Here is a 24849-nt window from a genome sequence, read left to right as displayed (position 1 = left end):
ATTAAAAAAACTCAACTTCAACAATTTTTTTTTTAAATATGTATAAAAATCCACCATAGAACTGCAATGAAATACCTCCTAGCAGTTACGATCTACATTAACAATCATTTCAGGTTATTAGATGTAGCTACACAATTGTTTTAATTATTTATAAATATTTCGCATGCATCGCGTGCATACAAAACTAGTAATTAACAAGGTAGGTGAGTTAAATTGTAAAGAAAATATTGTGATAGATCAGTATTCTTTTTACCAGTTGTGGAAAGAGATTGCTAAACATTACCCCATTCTCACTTTGAATTTACTATTTTACCCTTCTCTTTTTTCCACCACTCGCCGCCACCTACCTCCCTCTGCCACCACCCACCACTCGCCACCATCCACGCCGTAAAAAATGATTTTAATTGGGGCTAAGGGGCGAACGTCTGGCCAGGATGTTCGACCCATGGACAGACGTTAGGACCATAGGTCGAACGTCCTAGCCAGACGTTTGCCCCTTAGCCCCACAAAAAATTTGAAATATGGGTGGTTGACGAGGGTGCTGAAGGTGGCGGTGGACTGTTGCGGCAGGAGGTGGGGCTGGGAAAAGAAAAGAAAAAAAAAAAGAAGGGTAAAGTTAGAAGTGAATGATGGAATTGGGGTAATTTTAAGGGAAGTATATGAAATATGATCATCCGTGAACTCCAAACATATGGGAAAGAACTTAATGCGCAGTGTCCTGTCTCAATCCCATTCTTCCACCAATGAATCACCTCTTCAAATCCTCCTCCTCCATCCTTCCCACCGCTGCAAAAACCCATTATAAATCATCATTTGAATCCTTCACTTATGCGATTCTTTCACACTCAACCAAAAATCACTTCTTCCCTTCATCAAACCAATCAAAACCCACATCAAATTTTCAAATTAGACCATTTTCAACAACAAAATCTGACCTAATTAACAAAAAAACTTTCAGGGATGCGTCTGAACCAATTGATGCTGGCTCCTCCTTTCGCCAACCTGTGAGTTTGTTTCCTGGAGTGTACCATTCTCCGGTGACAAACGCATTGTGGGAAGCAAGATCCAAATTTTTTGAGAAGGGTGAAATTGAGGTTGAAAATGACAAAATTTCACAAGATGGGTTAGTGTCAAAAACTCCATCTCAGAGTAGAACGAGTGTTGAGTATAAGTTTTCATCAGATTTTGTGTTGAGGGAGCAGTATAGGAATCCTTGGAATCGGATTAGAATGGGAAAATTGGTTGAGGATCTTGATGCTCTTGCTGGTACTATTTCTTATAAGGTGGTATTTTTTAGATTTTCCTTTTGTTGATTTTGAATGTTTGATGCATTTTGTGAACTGGTTTGTTCTGTTTTTGTAAATTTTGTTTCTTGGGAATTGCTTTTGTTTGAAGGGTTTTTATGGATTATGTGGAGTCTGAATTCGTTGATGATTGGTCGTGCTCAAACTATAGACAAGTAGTGAATTGTAGGTTGATTTCGGAGTCGATTTGTTAACCTGCTAGTGTGTGTGGAGATCTGTTAGATAATTAAAGGAAGTAAGTAATGATGAAAATTTTTGGTCATATTTTTTTCTGGTCACTGGCTCACTGGCTCACTGGCTCACTGCATGCTGAACGAGTGTCTAATGCAGTAATGTATAATGCAAGAACTGCAATTGCATAGCTTTTGTTATACTGCTAGTGACTTTTGTTTGGCCCGTATGTTCTTGTTCTATGAAATAAGACATGTTGGTCAAGAGGACAACTAGTATGGATTGGATGTACATATTTAGTCTAGACTTTAGTGTCTTTGAAGTTTGAACCATACAATGATCATTTTAATGGAATTTCCAATTTAATTCCACGTGTCTATGTATATCTACTTATATAGACTAAATTAGACTCTTAGTGTAAATCAATTAATCCAGCTCTCAGACTTTGTTTATTAAGTTCAATGTTATGATGCTAACCTCAAATAGGATCAGAATTTGCTTTGTTTAATCCTAGTTGTGGTAACCTGTATTGTGGAAACATGAGCAGTTATGACTGCCTAACAACTTCTTTCAAACCCTAACATGCATGCTACTGCTTGGAATTAGGTGGACTTGAATTCTTGGCACAAACTATATATCTATGGACTTCAATTCTGGGCACATACTATGTTCTAATTTGCTTCTTTGTGTTAGGAGCGGGGTGGGGGTAGACGTCAATCTGGGCTTTGCTCGTTGTATCTGAATATATTGCGAGCTTAGCTATGTTACTGGTTGAAATTGTAGGAAAAAGCTTGGTTTCCCTGTTAGCAGAGGAACTTCACCTCAATCTGATTATTGCCTGAGTTGGGCCTCTGATGGACAGACTGGCCACTGTTTAATTCATCTGGTGAAACAGAAGAGTTTTGCTAAATCGTTTCTAGCATTTAGACCAGGAACATACTGGCTTTTCCGCAGTTAGATGATATTATATGTAAATTGTCGATAGATCAATAAAGGCAAAGCCTTAATGATATAAAAAATACATATATGCACATTGCTGGTTGTTAGTAACATCTTTTATCTGTTTGTTGTTGTCCAGCACTGTTCCAAATCCATTGGCATAACAAGACCTATACTATTAGTGACTGCTTCGGTAGATAAGATTCTTCTCAAAAAGCCAATTCAGGTTGATGCCGATCTGACATTAGTCGGTGCTGTCACATGGGTTGGGCGGTCATCCATGGAAATGCAGCTTGAAGTTTTGCAACCCTCACAAGGTATGTTGTTTGTCAAGATTCACCTAACCTACTTATTGCGTGCTTATGAAGATATTATAAAGTATTAGAGGTTGTTATAAATTATAGTTTCTCATAATAATTAGTTGAGTTAATCATCAGAAAGATTTCTAGAATAATGTAGCACAGAGTGAGATTCAGGAATGTCAGGTCTGGGGAGAGTAAGATGCAGTGATTCAGACAGCCTTATGTAGATAAAACAAGGAAGCTATTTCTGACTTTTTATCAAAGAAAACAGCCCAGATGTAGTCATCAAATCTAGTTTACAACAGTTCTTGAAAGTAGAAAATGTAGATTGTGGGATACTGGGATCTATTGATAATTACAATTTTTTTTTTTTGATAATTACAATTAGCGCCAACAATGCTTGTTATCTATCTCTTTCTCTTCCCCCTGCAGATGCTTCTCAAAAGTCAGATCCTTTGGCTCTTGTAGCAAACTTCACATTTGTTGCACGGGATGCTGAGACTGGACAATCAGCTCCAATAAATCGAATTTCCCCGGAAACGGAACAAGAAAAACTGCTATGGGAACAAGCAGAAGCAAGGAACAAGATGCGAAAAGTAAAGAGAGGAGAACAGAAAAATAAAATTGACAACCAAGATATAATCAGAATCAATGAGCTATTGGCTGAAGGGCGGGTATTTGTTGACCTGCCAGCTTTGGCTGATAGAGACAGCATTCTTATAAGAGATACTTGCCTACAGAGCTCTATAATATGTCAGCCTCAGCAACGGAACATACATGGTCGTATCTTTGGTGGGTTTCTAATGCGCAAAGCATTCGAACTTGCCTTCTCAACGGCTTATACCTTTGCTGGAGCCTCACCTCGTTTTGTCGAAGTCGATCATGTTGACTTTGTGAAACCTGTAAGTGGTGTCCATCTTTACTCTCTGATTCTTTGATGTCTTGACTTGTTGACTATTATTGGAATAAAGACGTTATTATGTCTCTCATTAATCATTCTTAGGCATGAAACAGACAAACAAGGGAATAACTTTGGGAATTAGTTCCAACTGAAAGGAACATGTATGCTACTATTAGCAGCTTGGCTGCAGTAAAAGAAATTATATTGAGGTTATTTTGGAGGTGATCTCAGAATTCTGAAGAATAATTTTAGGTTCTACTACAAGTTTGTGGGGACAATTTTCATTGAACAATAAAGTCACAAGTATAACATAGCTTTGGTCTGATTTGACAAATAGTGAGAGACATCAACTCCAATGTATTTGCTTTGTTAGAATTCTAATGAGGTGAGTGGTTTAGGGTCACAAAGAACAAGAAGACACATATGAAAACTTTCTGAAACTTCATGTCATACATCAGTTAATGCATTAGGCTATACTTGGAAATCCTTTCACGTCCTTGTACATATCCTACACAAAGATATTATCTCCTTTGACCTATGTGCATGAAACTGGATTACAGAATTGCTTAACTTATCATCCATAAGTAGAATTAGAAGGGTTTCTTCAACCAGATTGACGAACCTCTTTTGATTGTTAGTTATCCAAACTTCTCTGTTCGAAGGTTTATATAATTTGTAATAAGCCAAACTTTTCACTTGGAAATTTTATTCTTTTTTCCTGACTCCACATCAGCAGAATTACCCTCTCAAACTAGCACTCTTTAAATATACGGAAGAAGGTATGTATTTACAAGAGGAAACAGAAGAAAATTATTGGTTGGTATAGTACATGTCAGCAATATCTATCCGTTACTTTGTTTGCCCCAACAAAGAATTTTTAACATTCGCCCACTTCCCTTAGCAATGTTTCTGATGCATTCTCAATGACTTGGAGTGATGCATACCACCTGGAACACTCTCAAATTCCAAGATGAACATAAGACTCCTGAAAGTACCAAATAAGTTGTGTGAGACCAGCCTCACATTGTTACCAAGACAGTCTATATCGTTGCTTCTGAAACATCTGTTATAAATTAGATAATTGTTCTTGTTCAGGTGGATGTTGGTAACTTTCTTCGCATGAAGTCCTCTGTACTGTATACGGAGCTTCAGAACCCAGATCGGCCACTTATCAATGTGGAAGTCGTTGCTCATGTTACACGTCCTGAGCTCAGAACCAGTGAGGTTAGTTTTCAGTTTCAGTTACCTTGATGCAAATCCCAAATGATGAAGGGTGCCATCACCGTCATCAGTATTAATCATTTTATAAGGTCTGTAATGTATTTGGAAAGTAATTTTTGGGCACATTTTTCCTCAAATATTTACAGATCTCAAATAAATTCTACTTTACCTTCACTGTCTGCCCAGAGGCCACAAAAAATGGGCTGAAAATACTAAGTGTTTATCCTGCCAGTGAGGAGGAAGCAAGGCGGGTTATTGAGCGTATGGATGCAGAACACTCGAATGATGATTAGGGATGTTATTCATTTACAAATGTGGGAAGCTCAAATTGTTCTGATTCTTGTCGCATGTTGATACAGCACCCCCAAGCTACAAGTAGAGCTCGAACTTGGGACCTCTAAGTCACCGGATGGAGCTTCCAGCCTCCCACCACATAAACAAGCTAACTTCCTAATTATTATTTGTTCTAACTTTATATTTCTCAACTTTTATATAGTCCAGGGTAAGTAGAGGTGATAACTAGTCTGGCCTGTTCGTAAACAGTTTGGGGGAATCGCCTTGGACAAAGCTCGGTCAAAGCTCAGTCAAAACTCGACTCGTGGTGACTCGACTCAGATTCAGACTCGGTTTGAGACATTAACGAGCCCAACTGAGCGAGGTAAAGCTCGGCTTGAAAACTCGTGAACGAGTTCGATTATACTTTTATGTAGAAAAATAATATATTTATATATATATACATAATATTTTAACCTAGATATCACACAATAATAAGTTAATAGTTAAACTGTCTAAAAGAAAACTTGTAAATCTCATTTATTAAAAAGGAAAAACAAAGAAAACACGTAAAAACTGAGGGTGATAAAGAGTCAAGTATGTTCGTAAACAGTTTGAGCTCGGCTCGTTTACTTGTTGTGCATATACATATTGTGTTTTGATGATAAAAATTAATATAATATGTTATAGTATGAAAGTATGTAACAGTTGCAACAGATGCATGAAGAAAAGAATTAATAAATGAAGACTTTGAAAAAAAGAAGAATCAAGAATGAAGTCCAAGTTTATATGTTCCTTAAAATAGTTACTTTGGATTCAAATGTAATATGCTCGAACGTGGTGATATGCTATGTGCTAAATATAGAAATATAAAGTTAGTATAATCATTATTTTCTTAGAGTTAAGAAAATAAATAATTGTATTAATATTATATCTCTATATAAAAAGGAAATTAGTTTTTGAAATAAGAAATAAAAAGAATTTTAGGAAAACGTGTTTTTAAAAAAAGAATTTAATAAAACCGTGTTTATAAAAGAATTTGATACGAGTTTTAGAAAAAGATTTTACAAAAACGTGTTTTTAAATAAAAGATTTTTATAAAACAGGGTTTTGCTAAAACGTGTTTTCAGATTTTCTAAAAAGATTTGGAAAATACTTTTGGATAAAAACAGAATTTGATTTGAAAAGAAAATCTAATATGGAAAACTTATCTTTTTAAGTTTAAAGATAAAGATAGAAAAAGATAAAGTTTGTTTTTCTAAAAAGAGAGTTTTATTCCTTAAATTAAGGTTTAAAAGATAAAGATAATTTTGAAGGATTTTCGTCCAAACCAAGTCCTATAAAAGGGTTTTATAATTCACTTTTAGATCTCACGTTTTCAGAGAGAAAAAATTGAGGATTCTTTCTTTCTGTAATTTCACTATTATAGAGAGTTACAACTCTTAGAGTTAAGGGTTGGTTGGCAAAACTAGAGTTAGTAGTGGGGGAATCTTATTGTATCAAGAGTTTGATATTTTAGGGTTCAAAGAAATAAAGAGTTTTGTTTCGTGTGGACGTAGATCTCAGAGGTGAGATTGAACCACGTTATATCCTGTGTTTGCGTATCAAATCTCACATACTTTTAGTTTATTATTCGCAAAAACTCAAATCAGCAATTTACGAGTGTTAGGCACAGTGCCAAGCACTGAGCCATAAAAGAGATTTTGCGAAAATCGATTAGATTTCACCACTCAAATTCAAACCCCCCTTCTTGAGTGTCACCTTGTTGGAACACTCAAGCTTGGCTCGAAGTTCGGCTCGAGCTTGAATAAACGTAAACGAACACATGTCGAGCGGACCACGGTTTGGATTTGGCTTGATCGAGAAGCAGCCCTAGGTTTAAGGATACATCTGGGCTTGCAGTCTCTCAAGGCTTAAAGACACCCTCCCTCAATAGAAGTGCTGCAAATAATTTGTATGTGTACTATTTCACTAATTAATTGCCAACTTAAACTTGGAGGTCTGATCAGAGGCGACTTAAACTCAATATTTCACAAATGGAGTACAACGTCGTGCTGGGCTTAGTTATGAGGGTATCTTTCAAACAAATTAATGAAACGTGTATTGAGATTTTAGAAATGGGATGATTTGAAAGGTAAATTCTAGCACAAGATGATCCTTTGCCATAAAAGTCATTTATCACCTAGGCTATAAACTCAGGGCTTAATGCAAATGATTCGCATTTGTTCTTTCAAGAATCATACCTACAAATAGAGGTGGCCCAGGAGGGCATGGGCCGAGCCAGCACGCTGGCCGGCACGGTTTGGGTTCGGTCCGTTGTCCGCTATGTGGGCCAGCCTGTCACGATCAAGAAATTTTATTTCAGGCCCGCACCGGCACGAGCCCGCGTGGGCTGGTCCACGGACCGAACGCTCCTTTCCTTTGTTTTTTAGCCTAAAATTGTCATAAATACAAAAAAAAAAAAAAAAAACATAAAACACGAGTCAGGCCTGCAGTAGGCACGAGCCCGACCCGCGGGCCTGGCCCGGACCGTGGACAAATTTTGGAAATTTCAAGTTCGGCACGCTACTCATGGGCTCGGGCCTGGCCCGGCCCGCCATTACCCGTGAATAGGCTCGGCCCATGCCCAGGTCCTGAGCTACCAACATGATGATCCTTTGCCATAAAAGTCATTTATCACCTAGTTTGTAGTGAGTTATAGACAGAGTTCGAAAAGGTCCAATTTTTAGTTTTCTCTATGAAAAATACAAATTGAAATTGAAAGAAGGGGAAGAAGCCCTCGATCCGCAACAGATAGAGGCGTCCACAAGATATGTTTTCAAATAACGCTATGCAATTACAATACGTATTCGAGATACTTGTGAATCGATTGGTGAAATAGAGTCTCTCTCCAAAAAAAAAAACCATGTTTTTTTTACCGACACACAGAAAATATTTTGTTTTGAATGAACAAGATATTGAATCGGGTATTTTTCGTCGGCGCACTGATTTCGAATTTCTTTATACAAATCAGAAGAGCACAAGAGGAAAGCGAATCCGACACCAAGACGACTTCTTTCTTAGAATCTTCTCTTTTTTTTTCACATTTCCTCAAATAAAGGAAGATATGTGTTCAAATGACACACGGATACAAGTAAATCTGTTGGAGATTTAGGCAAGATGGGACGCCTTTCGTGCGGTCATAACTTACCCGACAAAAAATTTTGCTACCTTAGGACGGTTATAGTTACGGACGTCGTTTATCGGGGCTCCGGTTGCCGGCTCCCCTGCCATCAGGTCAGTAGTTCTTTAATCTAACACAAGAACTACTCATTGCAAGAAGATTGCTAAAATATATTGGGCCACTCGAAAAAAAAAAGTATTGCCATTAATTTTGGAAAAAAATCTATATGTCGAACCGTTTGGTACTAAATAAGTTTTGTATATTTACAAATATACATTTACACCTTTATTGCATTAATCATTTTTTTTTGTGCATCTAGAAGATATTTTGTACATTCAAAAAAAAAATCGAAAGTTATTTCATGTCATCCATAATATCTTAGATGTGCATCCAGATAATGCAAGAAAAAATGATCAGAGAGAATTAGTAATTTCGTCTATGTATTACTGAAGCATTCGTTGGATGGTTAGACTATTCCCCCTTGTTCATTTTGTTCTTGTGTTTGTTTTTTCGCACTTGTTAAGGCATATATTATATTATTAACCTCTTTAGTTATATATTAGTGAAAATTATAAAAATTTAATATTTATAAATATATTTATTGAGAAAAATGAATCAAAACCCCGGTTTATATGACTATGTTTTCTCTTACTCCATATGGTAAAGAATTCAAAAGTTTTTTTTTTTAATTTCCAAATACTGCTAATGTTTCATATATTGAATAAAAAAAAGGAAACGAACGGAATACTAATTTTAACAGAGATTGGCCAGCTAGCTAGCATCAATGTTGAGTGTTGAGCACAAGGCTCTTTACCTTTTTGACAATATTAGGCCAGTCAGCCCCATTTATGAAAATACAATAGTGACTATTATCATCATTCGAATTTATCAAAGGTTTTTTAGCTCCTTTATTGGTAGCACCTTACATAAAGTTTCTACTTTTCATGCACGTAAGATATGCAATTCAATAGATTCCTCCCCCAGTTATATTGGCTTTTTGCTCCCATTATACTACTACTAGTACTAGTGCTTTGTCCAGAAATAACTGGTTGAAAAAAAAAAAAAACCTTTCCCGCCAAATTATGTAACACCTACTCTTATCAATCATTAACTATTTAGGTATCACTTTCACTGGTTTGAAATTCTTGGCAACAAAAGTCTCATCATTTTTTGTTACATCATCAATATAATTGGAAAATAATCCAACGACCCACCATGCAAAAAGGAGAGCTATAGTTATTAGTTAACCTATACTCTTATTAAAAAAAACCAAGTTACATAAGTAGAATATAAATCTTAAATATATAAATAATAGAGAAAAAACTAGTGGTATTTGATTTAACACCTAAAGGTTGTGCCATATATTACATACCTTACTACTAGATCAACCTCTGCTTAGTTTTGATTAAAGGATATAAATAATTTATTTAAAACTCCTAAAATTGAGAAGCGTGGCGATATGATACACAGTAAAAACACGAAATGGCACAATATACAAGACAGGCACGATAATAATGTTTATGCTGAAGTAGTAGTCAAACTGCATTTTTAGATGGAAAAGCATAACATACCGCAAAACACGAACTTTGACATAAAAACACACAATAAAATTTCAAAATTTCAAATTTAGGCACATAGCCTCGGCACAACTCAATATGGCAGGCTTCTGGGCCATGCCTGGGGCCTTGTGTTAGAACGCCATATCTAAACCTTACTCGTGAAGGAAGCCATAAGGTGGAGAATGCAAAAATTAGACAAAAACCGTGGGACCTTGTTAAATATAATAGCACAGTATTCATCTCCATACTCCACCATTAATGACCATTTATCTTGGTAGCCCCAAGTTATCTTGACTCTATTTAGAAACTTTTGGAATTCTCAATCAATACTTTAGAGCTTGGCTGAATGGTCCACTGACCTTACATTCACCATGCCAACCTAAAATGGTCCTACTAAGTGTAATGTAGTAAATTACAATCGGTTTCAATAGTCAAAATCACTACTGCAATAGAATACTATTGCCAGTTGATTATTGAACTACATCATACATGCAATTTATGAGCTATACTATTACTTTTTACAAAATATACAAAACCGCAAACAGAAGTTTCAGCAGGCATACACATGCAAGAACCTTCTGCAAGGATCTTTGTACATCAGATATATAAATATATATGATTGCATACTGGTGAGGCCAACCAAGTGAAGATTTACCAAAAAGAATAAACACAAAATACCAATTGAAAGCATTAATTTCCAGTGAAGCTTTCATCATCAGATGAACTTTCTCCTTGCATTTTCCCACTAAACTCCGGAAAAGGTGGTGGGGGTGTTGGATTTACCGATAGTGGGAACGGACGAGCTGAACTTATAACCGTCCTCCCATTTACTTTCCCGACTTCTTTGCATACTTGATCAAGAACACCAAGAAAATCTCTCACCACCATAAAAATCTTCAACGGTTGGGCCTCTTCCACACCCAAATTACCATCAAAATACTCAGTTAACTCCTTTACCCGGGAAAGAGCACAGCTCTCTTGGGATTGAATCCTTACAATCTCCATCTCAGCCTTCTTTAAGAAACTATTCATAGATTCTGCAAACCTCTTGTTATTCCCAATTATTCCAGATTTTTTATTTAACTGCAGAACTTCGTTTACTCTTATGATTCCCCGAGCTAGCTTTGCAACATCCATGGAAAGGGAGTTGGAATCCATGGCAGCTGCTTTCTTGACATTCATGAGCTCCCCTCCTAGGCCAGAAACAACTTCTAATCCCTTCTTTCTTAATTCGATTTCGTTTTCCAGAGATGGTTGATTAATTTTGGTGCTGGAAAGACGAGAGCCCTCAGATCTAGTGATCTCTTGCACGACAAAGTGTAAAAGGGTGGTCTTTTTATCAGTTCCCTTCACGTCAATGAGCTTGAGGAGTGTGGCGAGCTTAAAGGCCTGAGCATCACCACGGTTTGTTCCAACATTCATACGGTTTCCTGTCTTAAGGACTGCTTCTAGAAGTTTCAAAAACATTCGGCTGTTTCTAAGTTCTGCACATGCTGCCTATAAGATGGATAAAGATGCTCGTTAACATGAGAATTAGAATATGGACTATGGGGGAAAGTTCACAGTTTCCAGAGCAATTTTACAGTAAACACTTATTAAGCTTACCTCCAGTGTTTCAAAAGACTTCCTAAGATACTCAACTTCGGAATCGAAAGTTGCAATGTAAAGCATAGCATCGACTCTCTTAAATGCAGAAGGTACATGATCGAGTATTGCCTTCAGAAACTTTTCTGCCGGACCAAGCTTCAAAGGTGATTTATCACTGTACTCCCTGAGTTTCCTTTCTTCCTCATTGGTAGGAGCCATCTTTAGTAAACTTTCGAGAAGCTCTGTTCCAAGGGCATCTGCATTACCTGCTTCCAAAAATGGGGTATAAGGAAATTACATACACTCATACAATATACAATACATCAAAAAAAGATTAAAAGAAAAAATTAGTGAAGGGAAGACCGGAAAGGGTCTCAACCCCCCTTCCCCAAGGGTGTTTTTTTTCACCTTAAAAGAAGAAGTTGTGGGTCTATAAAGACTTCAACCAAGTTCATATAAGTTCTGCTAAGTTCCAATAAGTTGAGATAAAATAAGTTAATAAATATAAGGTGAAGAGAACACACCCTAAGGCCTAAGTAGAAGTTTGCATACTTTAGGAGAAGAATCCTGTTCCACCTTCCCGGGAAAAGGGGAGAGGGAGAGAAGGAAGCAAAAAGCTGATTAAGCAATTGATTCATTAAGCAGGAAGTTAATTTAAAAAAAAAAATTAAAAGCATAAATGGCATGAATATAAACTCTTGTTGAACATAACAGTCATTCAAAATTGTGGTGCTTGGATATCAAAGAGTGATGATCTTAAACGTGCTTCAAAGCATATATTGAGAATACCAGTTTTAATTTAGGGACAAATACCTACACAGTACATTTCCTAACGAACAATGCTAACCAGTACTCCCAAAGTCGCAAAACAATGCGAAGGCATAAAGGTACACATACAGATGAGAATTTTGTTGAGCTAGGCAAAACTACTTTAATTATAGTATATAGAAGAAATTGTATTCTGCAGTAAAAGAATTAGACAGGTCATTGTGTCTTATTCTATATCAAGCGTTTCCATTACCAATGTGAACAATAGAATCACTTCAACCATATCATTCAAGTTGTAGTACTGTATCCACCACCGAACCTCGTTCCCCCTCATACCGAAACTACAGAGTGCCTTGGTTTGGCAACTTCTTCCCAGCAACCCACAACCCCATTGTAAATTTTATAGAAAAATCAATACTTTAAACTCCATCATAGAGCAAAACAAAACCCTACCAACAGAGTGTTAAAAAAGAAAAAAGACGGAACAAACCCTACACAAACTATAGAAAAATGTGGCCACCTAGTACGGATGCAAGTTGGCTTGATAGATGGTAGTATAATACTCTTAGAGAGACAAAGTTGCTCTAGCAGATTGTGTGGATATATGTTTTCTTGGCAAGTCAAAAAGTAACGCGCTTAGATTACAGTAATCAAAAACCATGTTTGAATATTGCACAAAGACAAACAGATAAGCCTGCATCTGCATGCACATACAATTATTTATTTATTAAAACTAATTTGAATTACCTAGTAAAAGTAATAAGAAAGCAGATTACTGTACCTTCCAAAAGTGCTTCACAAACTTCTTCCTCTGTCACATTGAGAGCTTTCAATAAAATGGCTATGTTCTGAGACTTCTTCGGATCGAGTACCCGATACTCTTCATCTAACAGAGGGAGTATTGATCTACGAGGGCCGTCTTTTGTAGCTATATTTGGACCATTTGCCTTAAACAATGTCTCTATCATTTCTTCATTTAACCTACGATACACAAAGGTAGGTTTCTTAATACAGAACTTCCCAAACAGATTGAAAACAGAATATTTATCCCATCACCACCATTATAGATGTGCTAGTTAATGTTCGAGACACAGCACCGTTAAACATATTGGATTTGCAAAATATATATTATATAAATCATACTTATTAAGATCAATCTAACAAATTAACACACTTAAAGTACGAAGATTAAGACAATGTGACTAGAGTAAACGATGGATTTGAGATTAGACAGCCTTATAGGTCACTTGGCACATCCTATTAAACAACTTTACTATATAATGAGAGTTGTGTATACCGTATAGTGTAAACCTCATATCCTTAAAACATGAGGATAATATACCACGGTTGCATCTATAATATCTACGCGTTTATTGCAAGAATTACCATCAAGATATGCATATGTCGAGATTAACCTATATCTGAACAATGCTTTTCTCATTTGACATCGCAAACGTGAATTCACGGTTCATCATTTTATCTTCAACTTAATCTGATAAGTGTCTTGGACATATATAAGCCACATCAGCTCATACAACATCATTGTTAATTAGCAGCTTGTCCTAAATAATCACGGTGAAATGTGAATAATAACATATCACAATGGCATGTTGTATAACTTTGTGGGTAATTCTAGGAATTTCCCGAAAAACAATAAGCGGGTTTGGATCATAACTTTCTCTTTTTCTTTAACAAATTACTACTATGATATGCACTATTCACAATTCACCGTGATTATTCCATTATTACAATGAAGTAAGAAAAGTTTTGGCAATGAAGTAAAAGGAACATCGGTCAGTATTACAAGTATAATACAACTCCCTATGCGAAACTTAGCAGTATAACATAAAATAAAGCATGAAAATGACTGACAAATTGACCATTCATTATCCAAAACAATACGAATAACTTGGATTTTGAGCACAGTATTATACCTAAACTCCAAATTAATCATAACTCGAACAACCGGATTATCTAAAAACAAACAAATCCTACTTTATTCAAGTACCCAAAAAAGACCTGAAAGTAAAACCTATCAAAACATAATCTTTAGTAATAATAATACTCCAGAAACTAGTCAGATAATCCGTAAGGATGCTTTAGGGTGGCCCGTTAACTGGGTCTTTTCTTTCTGGCTAAAAAAAAAAAAAAAAAATACTCCAGAAACTAGTAAAACTAAAACCTTAATTCTTTTTTGTGTTTTATAGAATAGCTAGCAGATTAAAAAGAGTGACAAATATCTCTCTCTCTGAAAAAGAAAAAGAAAAAAGAAAAAACAATCTTACTGAAAAGAGCCAGGTTTAAGCTGATCCCAGACCATAGCTCGATCAGAACTAGCCCTAACTTTATCCCAATGTAACGCCTTCAATTTAGTCTTCCCAATTTCCTCCTTTCTCTCTCCACTACTCTTTCTCTCTCCTAAATTCCCACTCGTTTTAAACACCACCGGCCCAGACGGCGGCACCAACGGCGGAGGTCCCATCACCGGAGCCGGCGGGGGAGGCGGTGGAACCGGCGGAGGCAGTTTCCCGGTGACCGGAAGATTCATGGTTCTAGCAGCAAGTGTCTGTATCTCAACAGAAATGTCAGAATCAGACGCGACAGAATCAGAGTAAGTTCTATCAGGGGAAACATTAAGACCATAGTCATGGAAGTAAACTCTATGAGTGGAGCTTGTAGGGGAGAAGAACTCTTCATGGTGTTGAGATTGAGGTTGAGTTTGTTCAAAGCTGACATGGAGGGAGCTAGTTTTAGGGAGAGGAGGTAAAGGGCGGAGTTCAGGGGAGTTATCTCCACCTTCACAGAGTTTAAGGTAAATTTCTGTGCTAGTTGAAGGAAGTTGTACAATGTCGGAAGAGAAGGAGGTAGTTTTATGTGGTGGTGGTGGAGGAGGAGAGAGAGGGGAAGGAGAGTGGAGGTTGTTGTTGTTGTTGTTGTGGCGGTGGCGGCGGAGGAGGAGGAGAGAGAGGGAGAGGAAGAGAGAGAGAGTGAGAAGAGAGAGAAGGACGATGATGAGGAGGAGTTTGGAGGAGAGAGGGGAATGAGAGGAGTGGTGAGAGGAGGAAGAAGGTAGAGAGAGAGAGGAGATGTTGGCTGGGAAAGTGGGAAGAGAGGTGGTGGGGGAAGGTGGTGGAGGTGGAGGTGGAGGAGGAGAAGTGTAGGAAGGGAAGAAAGGGTTGTCGGTGTTGCCGGAGAAAGTGGAGGTGGTGGGAGTAGAGGAGAAGGGGTGTTTGGGTTGGGAAGGAGAGATGGAAGGTGGGGAAGAGAGAGGGGAAGGAGAGAAGAATGGGTGGTGGAGGAGACGACGGAGATGGGTGGCGGAGGAAGGGTGGAGGAGGAGTGAAAACAGAGTTAGAATTATAGTGGTGGTGGTGGAGAGTGAGAGTTGCATTTTGGGTTTATGATATGGGATTATGGAGAGAGAAGAAAGTAGTAGGAGTGTAGGAGAGAGAGAGAAAAGACAGAGGAGTGGCAATCAGCAAAAAGATGTATGCAGAGGAGGTAGCAATAATAATAAGGTTAGAATATTTTTAAGAGGTAGAATAGAAAAGCCACATTGCATATTTTGCATATACTCCACGGTCCGCTGTTTAGTGTTTACTACAGGATCCTTTGTATCTGTAAATTGGGAGTAATGTATGCATATTGTGCAGGGTCCAGTGTGCACTAGCAAATTAGCAATAGCATAAAGGAGGAGAGTTAGTTCGTCATTGCTCCTTGTTAGACAGTAGACACCACTTTACACGACTGCCAATGTTATGAATTTAATTACTTCCTTCGTTTTTTTAGATGTTATACTTTTTAAATCACGACTCCTAAGTAATTTTTGGAGAGGAAAGAGATAGAGCAAATGAAAAACAAAAAGGGTCCCATGTGAACATGTGATAGGAGAAAGATAGAGAGAGGTTATTACTCAAAATAAAAGTGTAACATCTAATTTAAAATTTCCTAAAATATAAAGTGTAACATCTAAAAAAAAACGGAGGAAGTATTTTTTTTCCTTTTTGAAGGAAATAAAACTTAAATGAGCGGTACACATAAAACTATTGTAAACTTATTAATGCGAAAATGGAGATGGCTAAAGAAATTTGAGTTCGTGTAATTTTTATGTATAATAAAAAAAAAATTAGAAATTACATAGTTTGGGGTTTTGATTTCGTGACTTTAATTTTATATATTACTAGACTAAATTGTATTTAGTGTTATCATTTTCAATTACAATATTAATAAATGAATTTTTTTTCCTTACTCGAGGTATAGTCCGAGCTCAATAACTAGTTACAATATTAAATAAAGGAGTTAACTAGGTTATAGAACAAGATATAAAAGACGAGAAAATTATATTTAAAAATGACTATATATGGAAAAAAAGTCCCTAAAATATAAAATAGTTGATATAAAAGTGGAGAAAGTATTGCTTGTATAAAACGAATTTATGAGAAAAATGTTACTATGTAAGAAAGGATGAATTTTACATAGTAAATTAGCATAAGAAATGTGACAATAGTTTTTTTTTTTTTTTTGCAAAAAAAAAAATATGGATCACTATGTCAAAATTTAGCACGTATTTAAGTAACCATATGTCAATAGCAGTCACTACTCAAGGATAATTTGTCATAACAAACCTTTTTTATATGCACTTTTTGTAAGAAATAACCTTTTAAATTTTTTCTTCCAACTTAATACCTTAAAAAGAATTTGTTTGTGAGAAATAACCTTAATTTGGCCACTTTAGGCATCATTTAAACAAATTAAAGGAATGCAATTAACAACCACCTCAAGTAGTAAACATTCATTATTCTTCTATAATTTATGTAATGAAACTTTCTTCTTTCATGTATTATGTGTTTTAAAAAGTCTAGGTTAATGTTTGAAAGTGACCTGAGGTTGTCTCTTTACAAACAAATTATTTTTCAAGGTCTTAAGTTGACAGAAAAAATTTAAAAGATTGTTATTCACAAAAAGTGGCATACTCCATCCGTTTCTTAATGATCTTCTCTCTTTCCGTTTAAGTGCATTTTCAAAAGATCTTCCCTCTTTTACTTTATTCCTTATTTGGAATTTTTTTCCCTTTTTATCCTCTTCCTATCATATGGTCCACCATTACATTATTAATTCAATTTTACTCCCTTTCTCTTTCCTATTTTAACCCTTTTTATTTGTTTATTTATCTTAACCCTTTTCTCTCTCCGACTTTACCCACCCGACACTCCACACAAATGGATCCTCCTTGGTATCTGTAGAAACAGTAACAAAGAAGATCTTTAGAAAACGGGGGAAGTATAAAAGGTATGTTTTGACAAATTTTTCAAACAGAAAAAGTCATTAGGTCTGAAGACAAAAGGCTTCTTCACTTCATATTTGTGGCTTTTGATCTATACTAATATTTGTGTGGACTAGGGCCTATTCTCTTCGGCATACAACAGCTGAACTGAATTGATTGGAGCTGAATTGAATTGAATTAAACTGAACTGAACTGAACTGAATTGGATTGAATTAAATTGAATTGAATTAAACTGAATTGAATTAAATCGAATGTAAAAAATATATAAATAATATTTAAACAATAATAATATAAATATTAAGTAACTATTATAATGATAAGTAATAATAATGAATGATTAATAACGAACAATAATAATAGTAATTTAGATATTTTTAAATGATAGTTATAAATAAATAATATTAATAATCATAAAAAAATTAATAATAATTATTATTATTATTATAATTAATGATAATAATGATAATCAATAATAATTAATAATAATAAATTTATATTATTTGTATTAATATATTAATACTTGATGATGATTATATAATAACAATAATATCTAAGAAGTAAATCAATATTACTATTTTAATAATTAGATTTAATAATATAATTAGATTTAATAATATAATAATATATAGTAATGGAAATAATATATAGTAATGGAAATAATGGAAATAACTAGCTAAAATAAAGAGATCAAGGGAATATAACAAAAGAATTAAAACTTTTAGAAGAATTTGCTATGTTCATCATTTCATGTAATTACCTTGTAGTAATATCTGGGTAAAGTAGAATCTCTAGGAAATCAGGATAAATATATCAATGTACTTAATTAGGTTGAAAGTTATTTGGATACATATCAAAATCCAATTTTATCCAAATCGAATTAGTAATTTAGATTAGAGTCGAACTATATTTGAATTAAATTTGAATTTTTGAAAATTTGGATTTTCGGGTAAGTTTGAATTTTGAGGATAATTGGATCCGAATATCAAACGAGTCATATAGTGTATATTTCGGATTGGACTTAAGTATTTTCGATAAAATTTATCGGTTTGTATAGATTATTAGTTGCTATTGACACTTTATTTTGATTTTAGTATCTAAATTATTTCATCAAAAGAATAAAGTTTCAACTTTTGGTGATTTCGGATTGAATTCAATCTATTGCTTGTTTGGTTGCAATAGAAATTATTTTCCTATAGGAATTTACAATTTGTGGGAATTTAATCCTTTATTAAATTTCTAGAAATTAGCCTAAATTGTTTGGTAGTCACAAAGCAAGTTGTAATTCATAGAAATTTAGGTAGGAATTGTAAGTGATCAAGGGGAGGGTAGGTAACTCAGTTCTTATGTTTTGTTGGAATTTCAAATTCTCATGGATTTTCAGTGCCCTCATTTTCCCACTTCCTGTCACCCAAATAACTGACCAAAATAGAAAATCATGAAAATTTCTACTGCCTACATAATTTCATGTATACCAAATAACCACCTAGTGTATGATTGATTTATTTTGAACTCAAATTCTGATTGGTTTAAATTTGAATGAGGGCATGAAAATACAAATTGTATTCAAATTAAATTAGACTAAGCCTAAATTTAAACCTATAACACCAAACTTTCACCCCTAACTCGAATGTTAAGAAACTAGCAAAGAGTATATAATTAATTAATGTCAAATTATGAATCTTCTGCAATACTAGTACACGAAGTAATGGAATAAACCTAAAATCCCACGCAGGTTATAAAAAAAAGGATAGTGAGAAAAGGAATTCGTAAAGTAAAGAAAAAAGGAGCAGAAATTAGGGGGGTGAGGACTGACAAAAGGAAAGACAAACATATTGTCTCTTTCTATCGTATTGGGCCTTGTAAGTTGTATCTGCCTTTTTCTTTTATTTTTACACCCTCTCTCAGTCTATCTTTTCTATTTGTAAAGCATTATTTGATGAGTGACATATAAAGTCAATTTTGCTATCAAAGGTGTACGTGCAACAGTGATACAATACAGTAATTTTGCAGAAGAGGAGGACAGAGTCATGAATTACCACCGAAATGAGAATCTTAGGATAGTTCACAGTCTTCACAGGTTCACACAGCTGGAATTTGGTAGTATTACCCTCGAACAAAAACAGTGATCGATTATGATGAGAATAAAGACGATAAGTTTTTAAGAAGAGGGGTGATTTTTAGCATGTTTGATGTTTTTTTTGTTTCCTACTATTTTCTACTTTCTTTATTAATTACAACAATTGAATTTTCACACTATTTTATCACCATAGACATCATCAACGATTCAACGGTCATAAGTATGGAAAATATAGTTATCATTAGGTATGCACAAATCGGTCTGGACCAAACCTGAAAATTTTCGGGTTTCCGGTCCAAACCCGGAAAATTCTGTTCCCGACCGGTTGGACCATAATTTCTCTTATTTTAGTTTTAAAAAAAGTTTATATGTTAAAAAAACGTTAAAAAAAGGTAGAAAGTTAGAAATTTAAAAACCTACTATTTATAACTTTAGGATTATTGTTATTACAAATATTAAAATTTAATATCTCTAATTTATAAATATTTTTAAATAAAATGAAAAGAATTTTTTTTTTTAAAAAAAATTAGATTCCGGTCGCGGTGCAAGAAAAGGGCAGATTTCAGTCCAGCCGGTTCCGGTCTGGTCCGACCCTGGGCCTGTGCACACCCCTAGTACTCATGATTGGTCTTGTTAGATTCCTCTCGATATATACTTTTCATATATCAACTTTTTATATTTTTTTGTTGAAAAGTAATTCAAGATATTAATAGTTAAAGTTTTGGATTGAGAAGCGTAAAATCTCAAATATTGCAATTAATAAAGATCAAATGAAGTACTTCCTCTGTTCTGAATTAAGTAAAACACTTCCCTAAAAAAGCTCTCTCATAAAAGAGAGAAGTGTTTAACTTATTTCAAAACGGATAGAGTATAATTTTTAATAGTTGTATTCAACGATTTGACACAATTGTTGGTCCCCAATTTTCAGCATTATTAGTTTTAATTATTTAAATATAGGAAAAAATTATTTTAAATAAGTTATATTTGCCCTATCTTCTCAAAATAAGTCAAGTTATGGATTTTTCTTGAATAAAACAACTTTACACATGCTTTAACTCTAAACTAGTATTTGGACCCGGACGTTTCCCCGAGTTGGTATTGTTTTTGAACATGATATACATTTTTCATTCCCATTAAAACTGGAGCATTACTTGCTCAAGGGTTGCTCCCCTAGAATAATGAAAAAGTAGAATATTGATGGATTTGGAATCTTTTTGTGCCTCTTAAAATTAAAAAAAAAAAATCTTTGGAAAGCTTGTAATGATGGGCTCCCGCTTAAAATCCGATTAGAAAAAAGTCATATTTTTTTTACCTCAACGATGTGTGTTCTGTAACTCTAAGAGTGAATCTATTGGCCATATGTGTTTTGAGTGTCCTTTCACCATAGACATTTTTCGACATCTTAAGGCTAGTTTTGATTGGCCGATGGCCCCCTCATGCCTTCAGAGCATTGATCTATCTTCTTTTACCTCAGTCCTGGAAGCTTGCCTTAGTCTTTCCTCCAAGAAAGATATTACTCAATTCTCCTTTATTTGGTGGTTTGTTTGGTTTTTAGGAATAAGCTTATTTTCAATGATGAAGTTGTGTCTTCAAGAAAGGCTAGTTTTGTAATTAGTAATTTTGCTTCGAATTGGTCTAAAGCCATTTCTGCAGAAAAAGGTTGGTTCTGTAAGAATTGAGAACCAGACCCCTAAGAGTTCTAATCAGCGTTCTGTCCTAACCTTTGTTGGTCCCCCATGCGCTTGGTTTTTTCAAACTAAATTTTGATGGTTCTAAGCTCCCTAATGGAAATGCCTCTTTGGGGCTTGTTATTCGTGACTTCAATGGTGATGCTATTCTGGCTGGGGGTCGTCCCTTGGGTTGAAACACCTTTATTCTTCAAGCAGAAGCTTGGGCCTTGAAAGATGGTATCTTTGCGGCCATCTCGCTGAACATTTCTAAGATTATCATTGAAGGAAATAATCTTGCGGTGATTAATGCTGTTAGAAAAATATGGAAAATTCCTTGGGAAATCCGTAACATTATTAGTGACATTGTTTCTAATCTCTGCCATTTTGATGATTTTCAGGTTCAACACTGTTATCGAGAAGCGAATAAGGTTGTCGACCTCATGGCCAGTCGTGGCCACACTTTCTTGGACCTTCAGTATTGTTACCCTCCATTTGATGTTGATTTCTCCTTGTTCACCCGAAAGGATGTTTTAGGTTACTCCCTGATTGAGGAGGTTTTCTAAGTTTTTTCTCCTTATTAAAAAAAAAAATTAGTTTTGAGAATGACGGTAAAATAATCAAAGGGCACTAATTAAAAAGTACATACTAAAACTAGCAAAACAATTTTTTGGGCGGGACTTGGGAGGCCTAAGGTTGTGGCCTGTCGGGTTTGGTTTATGTCCTCTCTTCTGTCAATCTGTTATGGACTTACGTGAGACATTCACAATTTTGCTTTTACTATTGTTTTACACATTGATATCTGTTCACATCAGTCTTTGTATTTTGGGCCCAGGCCCCAGGGTTTGTCTAACTGCATTAGTTATTGTAAAATTCTTATTTAAGAGAAGTTATTAATATATCAACCATATTATCTATCTAGACTTATAGTTGCCTTTAGTTAGGAATTGAAAGCATTTGTCTAGGAGAAAGTGGCCCGCTTCGTTGGTGCATTGTATACCATATCTCCGGTATCCCTTTTGTAAACTATATACTTGTTTTTTTTTTAATCTATGGACAATTCAATAAAAAAAAATCTTAAATGAATCCACACTAACCGGGTTGGTAATTGATATTAACTTCATAGCGTGTTTTTTTGAAAAATATAATATGTTTTTGTATGATATAATGAGTTTATTTATATAGTGCGTTTCTAAATGATGATATAGTAGATTTTTCATATATGATGCAATTTGTGAATGATATAGTATGTTTCTGAATAATAGAGTATGTTTTTGCATATACTGGGTTTTGTTCCCCCTTCTCTCTCTCTCATAAGTCGTTCGCTTCACTCTCCTCTCTCTCCTCTTCGCACTGCGGTTCACCCTGTCTCTCCTCACTATCCCCTCTCTCTCCTCTTCGCACTGCACTCTCTCCTCTCTCTCCACTTCGGCGCTGGTGGCTCGCATTTGATGGTGGCTCGCCGTTCTTCGTCGCTCGTGAATCGCACCACCACCATGGATGAGAACCCAAAGGTCGTCGATGGTGGTATTTCTGCTTCCACCGTCGCACAACCTATTCGTGGCTCACCGGCCTTCGTCGAGTGCTGCTGAGAACTCGCCGGTAGTGGATAAAGCAGCATCAAAAGCCATAACAACAATTACTCCTCCCAAAATACACATATTACCATCTCTTACACCTCTATCTATCTCCGTAGCTCTGCTGCCTCTGCCAACTTCAGTTTCTTTTTGAGCCAATATGTGATTCAATTTCTTTTTTTTTTTGTTAATAGGTTAATTTCAGTTTAGCATCATAACCTTGGAATTTGGATCAACAGTTTTATTCCTGCCTATTATATGTAAATTCTTATATATTTTTATTTTTGTTTTTATTGTTTCAGATTTTTTTGTTCATTTATTCAGTGTAGTGTAATTCTCATTTCTTGTAATTCTTGTGTAACTCAGATTTCTTTTCTTCATGAGTTTCATTTTCTTTTTTTTTTTTGTTTAGCTTTTTTTATTATTGTTTTTGACTTTGTTCAGTTTTCTTATCGTTGTTTTTTTTTGTTAGTATCATTTCATTTTCTGATGGAAGTTTCTGATTTTTTGCTGTTTTTCTGAATTTTTCGAATTCAATGGCAAAGCAAAAAAAAAAAAAATCTATTACTGCGGTTTTCCCAAGAAACCGCAGCAAGATGCCTATTTTTCATTATTAAATACAACATATTGTTGCGATTTTCCCTAGAAACCGCAGCAATATACTTTATGAATATGATATAAAATATATATATTGCTGTAGTTTTACCTAGAAATTGTAGCAATATGTTCAAATATTGATGCGGTTTAAAACCGCAACAATTTATTAATTACTTATTGATGTCCTCTTAATTACTGCGCGGCCAAAACCACCGCAATAGGCCACTAAATGACAGCAGCATTAAGCATTTATTTTACTAGTGATAACCACCTTGTCTCAACACTCCTCTTAATAAGGATATGAGTTAGCTCAAGTGGGTAGAGCGTTCCCCCTTGGCCCCTGAGGTCAGGGGTTCGATCCTTACTCCCAGCATTATGCTGAGGTATTTCCTTCGCATGCTATGCAAGCCTTACTAGCCAATGTGTTGGTGTTTCCTACAGGCTAGTAGTCTTGTAGGGGTTAGCTCTTGGGCTAACTTAATTTTCTAATAAAAAAAAAACACTCCTCTTAATGCAATACAAAGTCTTTAGGCATCATGCTAGCAAGTTTACAATATAAATTATCAATCAAGTATACCCATTGTATAAAAAAAGAAATCCTTATCAACAAAGCTGAAAGCGGGTAGATAATGGTATTAAATCTTTGACTAATACTCAGTAACCTATTTCAAATTTTGCATGTGTCATGACACAAAGTCAACATAAAATGCACTTATAATGAGGAGCTTCTTGTTCATACGATGCTTCACACGGGAAAACTTAATAGAGAACATATACAATGAGATGACATATAACATATCCTACAAAAGATTTGAACCGATGTCTCTTTTGTAATTTTGTGCCACTACATCTTCATTCAAGTGACATTTTTTAAAAAATAGTTTTTTCACTATGTATTTTCGATAAATTGAAACATTTACCATATACTCCTAATGTTTTATATATTCACCATATACTCCTGAGTTTTCGAAAACGTTCACGAAATGCTTTTTTTTTCCTAATGGACATTAACTTGCCGTTTGTGTTATTTACAATTTTGCTATTATTAACCCCCTAACCCTAATTCCTAACCCCTAATCCTAACTCCTAACCCTAACCCACCACCCATCCCCTGCTAACCCCCCCAGCCTAGTTCCCAACCCTTCCCCTCCTCTCCACCCCTACAAGCACCCCAAAGATCACCCACCCACCACCATGCAGACCTCCCACCAGCCATCCCCACTCTCATTCGATTTCCCTAGCTCCCACCCTCCCCTTTGATTTCCCCCAACCCCACCACACAAACCTTAACGATGTTGCAGCAAGAGATCAAAGAGAAATTGAAGGGGAGGGGGACACATCGGCATGAAATCGAAAGGGGAAGGTTGGGACGTTACAACAAGGATAGCGCGAGGGGGGAGGGACGCTAAGGTAAAGACAATGAATGGGGGAGGGGGAGGGGCGGGGGTGAGTTGGGGTT

The 24849-nt window shown here is 35.5% G+C and overlaps 2 protein-coding genes across 4 annotated transcripts; one reads left to right on the top strand and one right to left on the bottom strand.

The window, feature by feature from the left end:
• The first annotated feature begins 667 nt into the window (after positions 1 to 667).
• On the top strand, positions 668 to 5591 carry LOC104889030 (acyl-coenzyme A thioesterase 4, mitochondrial). Of its 3 annotated transcripts, none has more exons than XM_048641209.2 (5): positions 668 to 1283; positions 2554 to 2731; positions 3149 to 3618; positions 4713 to 4841; positions 5071 to 5591. In XM_048641209.2, the coding sequence occupies exons 1-5, from the start codon at positions 744 to 746 to the stop codon at positions 5071 to 5073; spliced, it is 1320 nt and encodes a 439-aa protein (XP_048497166.1). In that variant the 5' UTR covers positions 668 to 743; the 3' UTR covers positions 5074 to 5591. The 3 variants fall into 3 exon arrangements, with proteins under 3 accessions (XP_048497166.1, XP_010672467.2, XP_048497167.1); XM_010674165.3 differs by having other exon boundaries at positions 670 to 1283; positions 4985 to 5591; XM_048641210.2 differs by having other exon boundaries at positions 1111 to 1266; positions 4985 to 5591.
• Positions 5592 to 10233: 4642 nt separating this feature from the next.
• On the bottom strand, positions 10234 to 15684 carry LOC104889029 (formin-like protein 1). The gene is made up of 4 exons (XM_048640274.2): positions 14474 to 15684; positions 12970 to 13169; positions 11439 to 11686; positions 10234 to 11330 (listed from the first exon to the last, which is right to left on the bottom strand). The coding sequence occupies exons 1-4, from the start codon at positions 15577 to 15579 to the stop codon at positions 10524 to 10526; spliced, it is 2361 nt and encodes a 786-aa protein (XP_048496231.2). The 5' UTR covers positions 15580 to 15684; the 3' UTR covers positions 10234 to 10523.
• Between the last annotated feature and the right edge of the window lie 9165 nt (positions 15685 to 24849).

Source organism: Beta vulgaris, chromosome 3 (assembly GCF_026745355.1).
Source record: "Beta vulgaris subsp. vulgaris cultivar EL10 chromosome 3, EL10.2, whole genome shotgun sequence".
Taxonomy (NCBI): domain Eukaryota; kingdom Viridiplantae; phylum Streptophyta; class Magnoliopsida; order Caryophyllales; family Amaranthaceae; genus Beta; species Beta vulgaris.
Note: the sequence above shows the minus strand (reverse complement) of the source record. Positions and strands in the feature narration are given on the sequence as shown.

What these genes read in the sequence shown, in the direction of transcription:
- LOC104889030 (XM_010674165.3), top strand. Translation starts at nt 744, where the DNA reads ATGAATCACCTCTTCAAATCCTCCTCCTCCATCCTTCCCACCGCTGCA. An exon ending in CTGGTACTATTTCTTATAAG is followed by an intron (nt 1,284 to 2,553) that starts GTGGTATTTTTT and finishes GTTGTTGTCCAG; the next exon opens with CACTGTTCCAAATCCATTGG. An exon ending in AGTTTTGCAACCCTCACAAG is followed by an intron (nt 2,732 to 3,148) that starts GTATGTTGTTTG and finishes TTCCCCCTGCAG; the next exon opens with ATGCTTCTCAAAAGTCAGAT.
- LOC104889029 (XM_048640274.2), bottom strand. Translation starts at nt 15,579, where the DNA reads ATGCAACTCTCACTCTCCACCACCACCACTATAATTCTAACTCTGTTT. An exon ending in CTTAAACCTGGCTCTTTTCA is followed by an intron (nt 13,170 to 14,473) that starts GTAAGATTGTTT and finishes TGTGTATCGTAG; the next exon opens with GTTAAATGAAGAAATGATAG. An exon ending in AGTCTTTTGAAACACTGGAG is followed by an intron (nt 11,331 to 11,438) that starts GTAAGCTTAATA and finishes TCCATCTTATAG; the next exon opens with GCAGCATGTGCAGAACTTAG.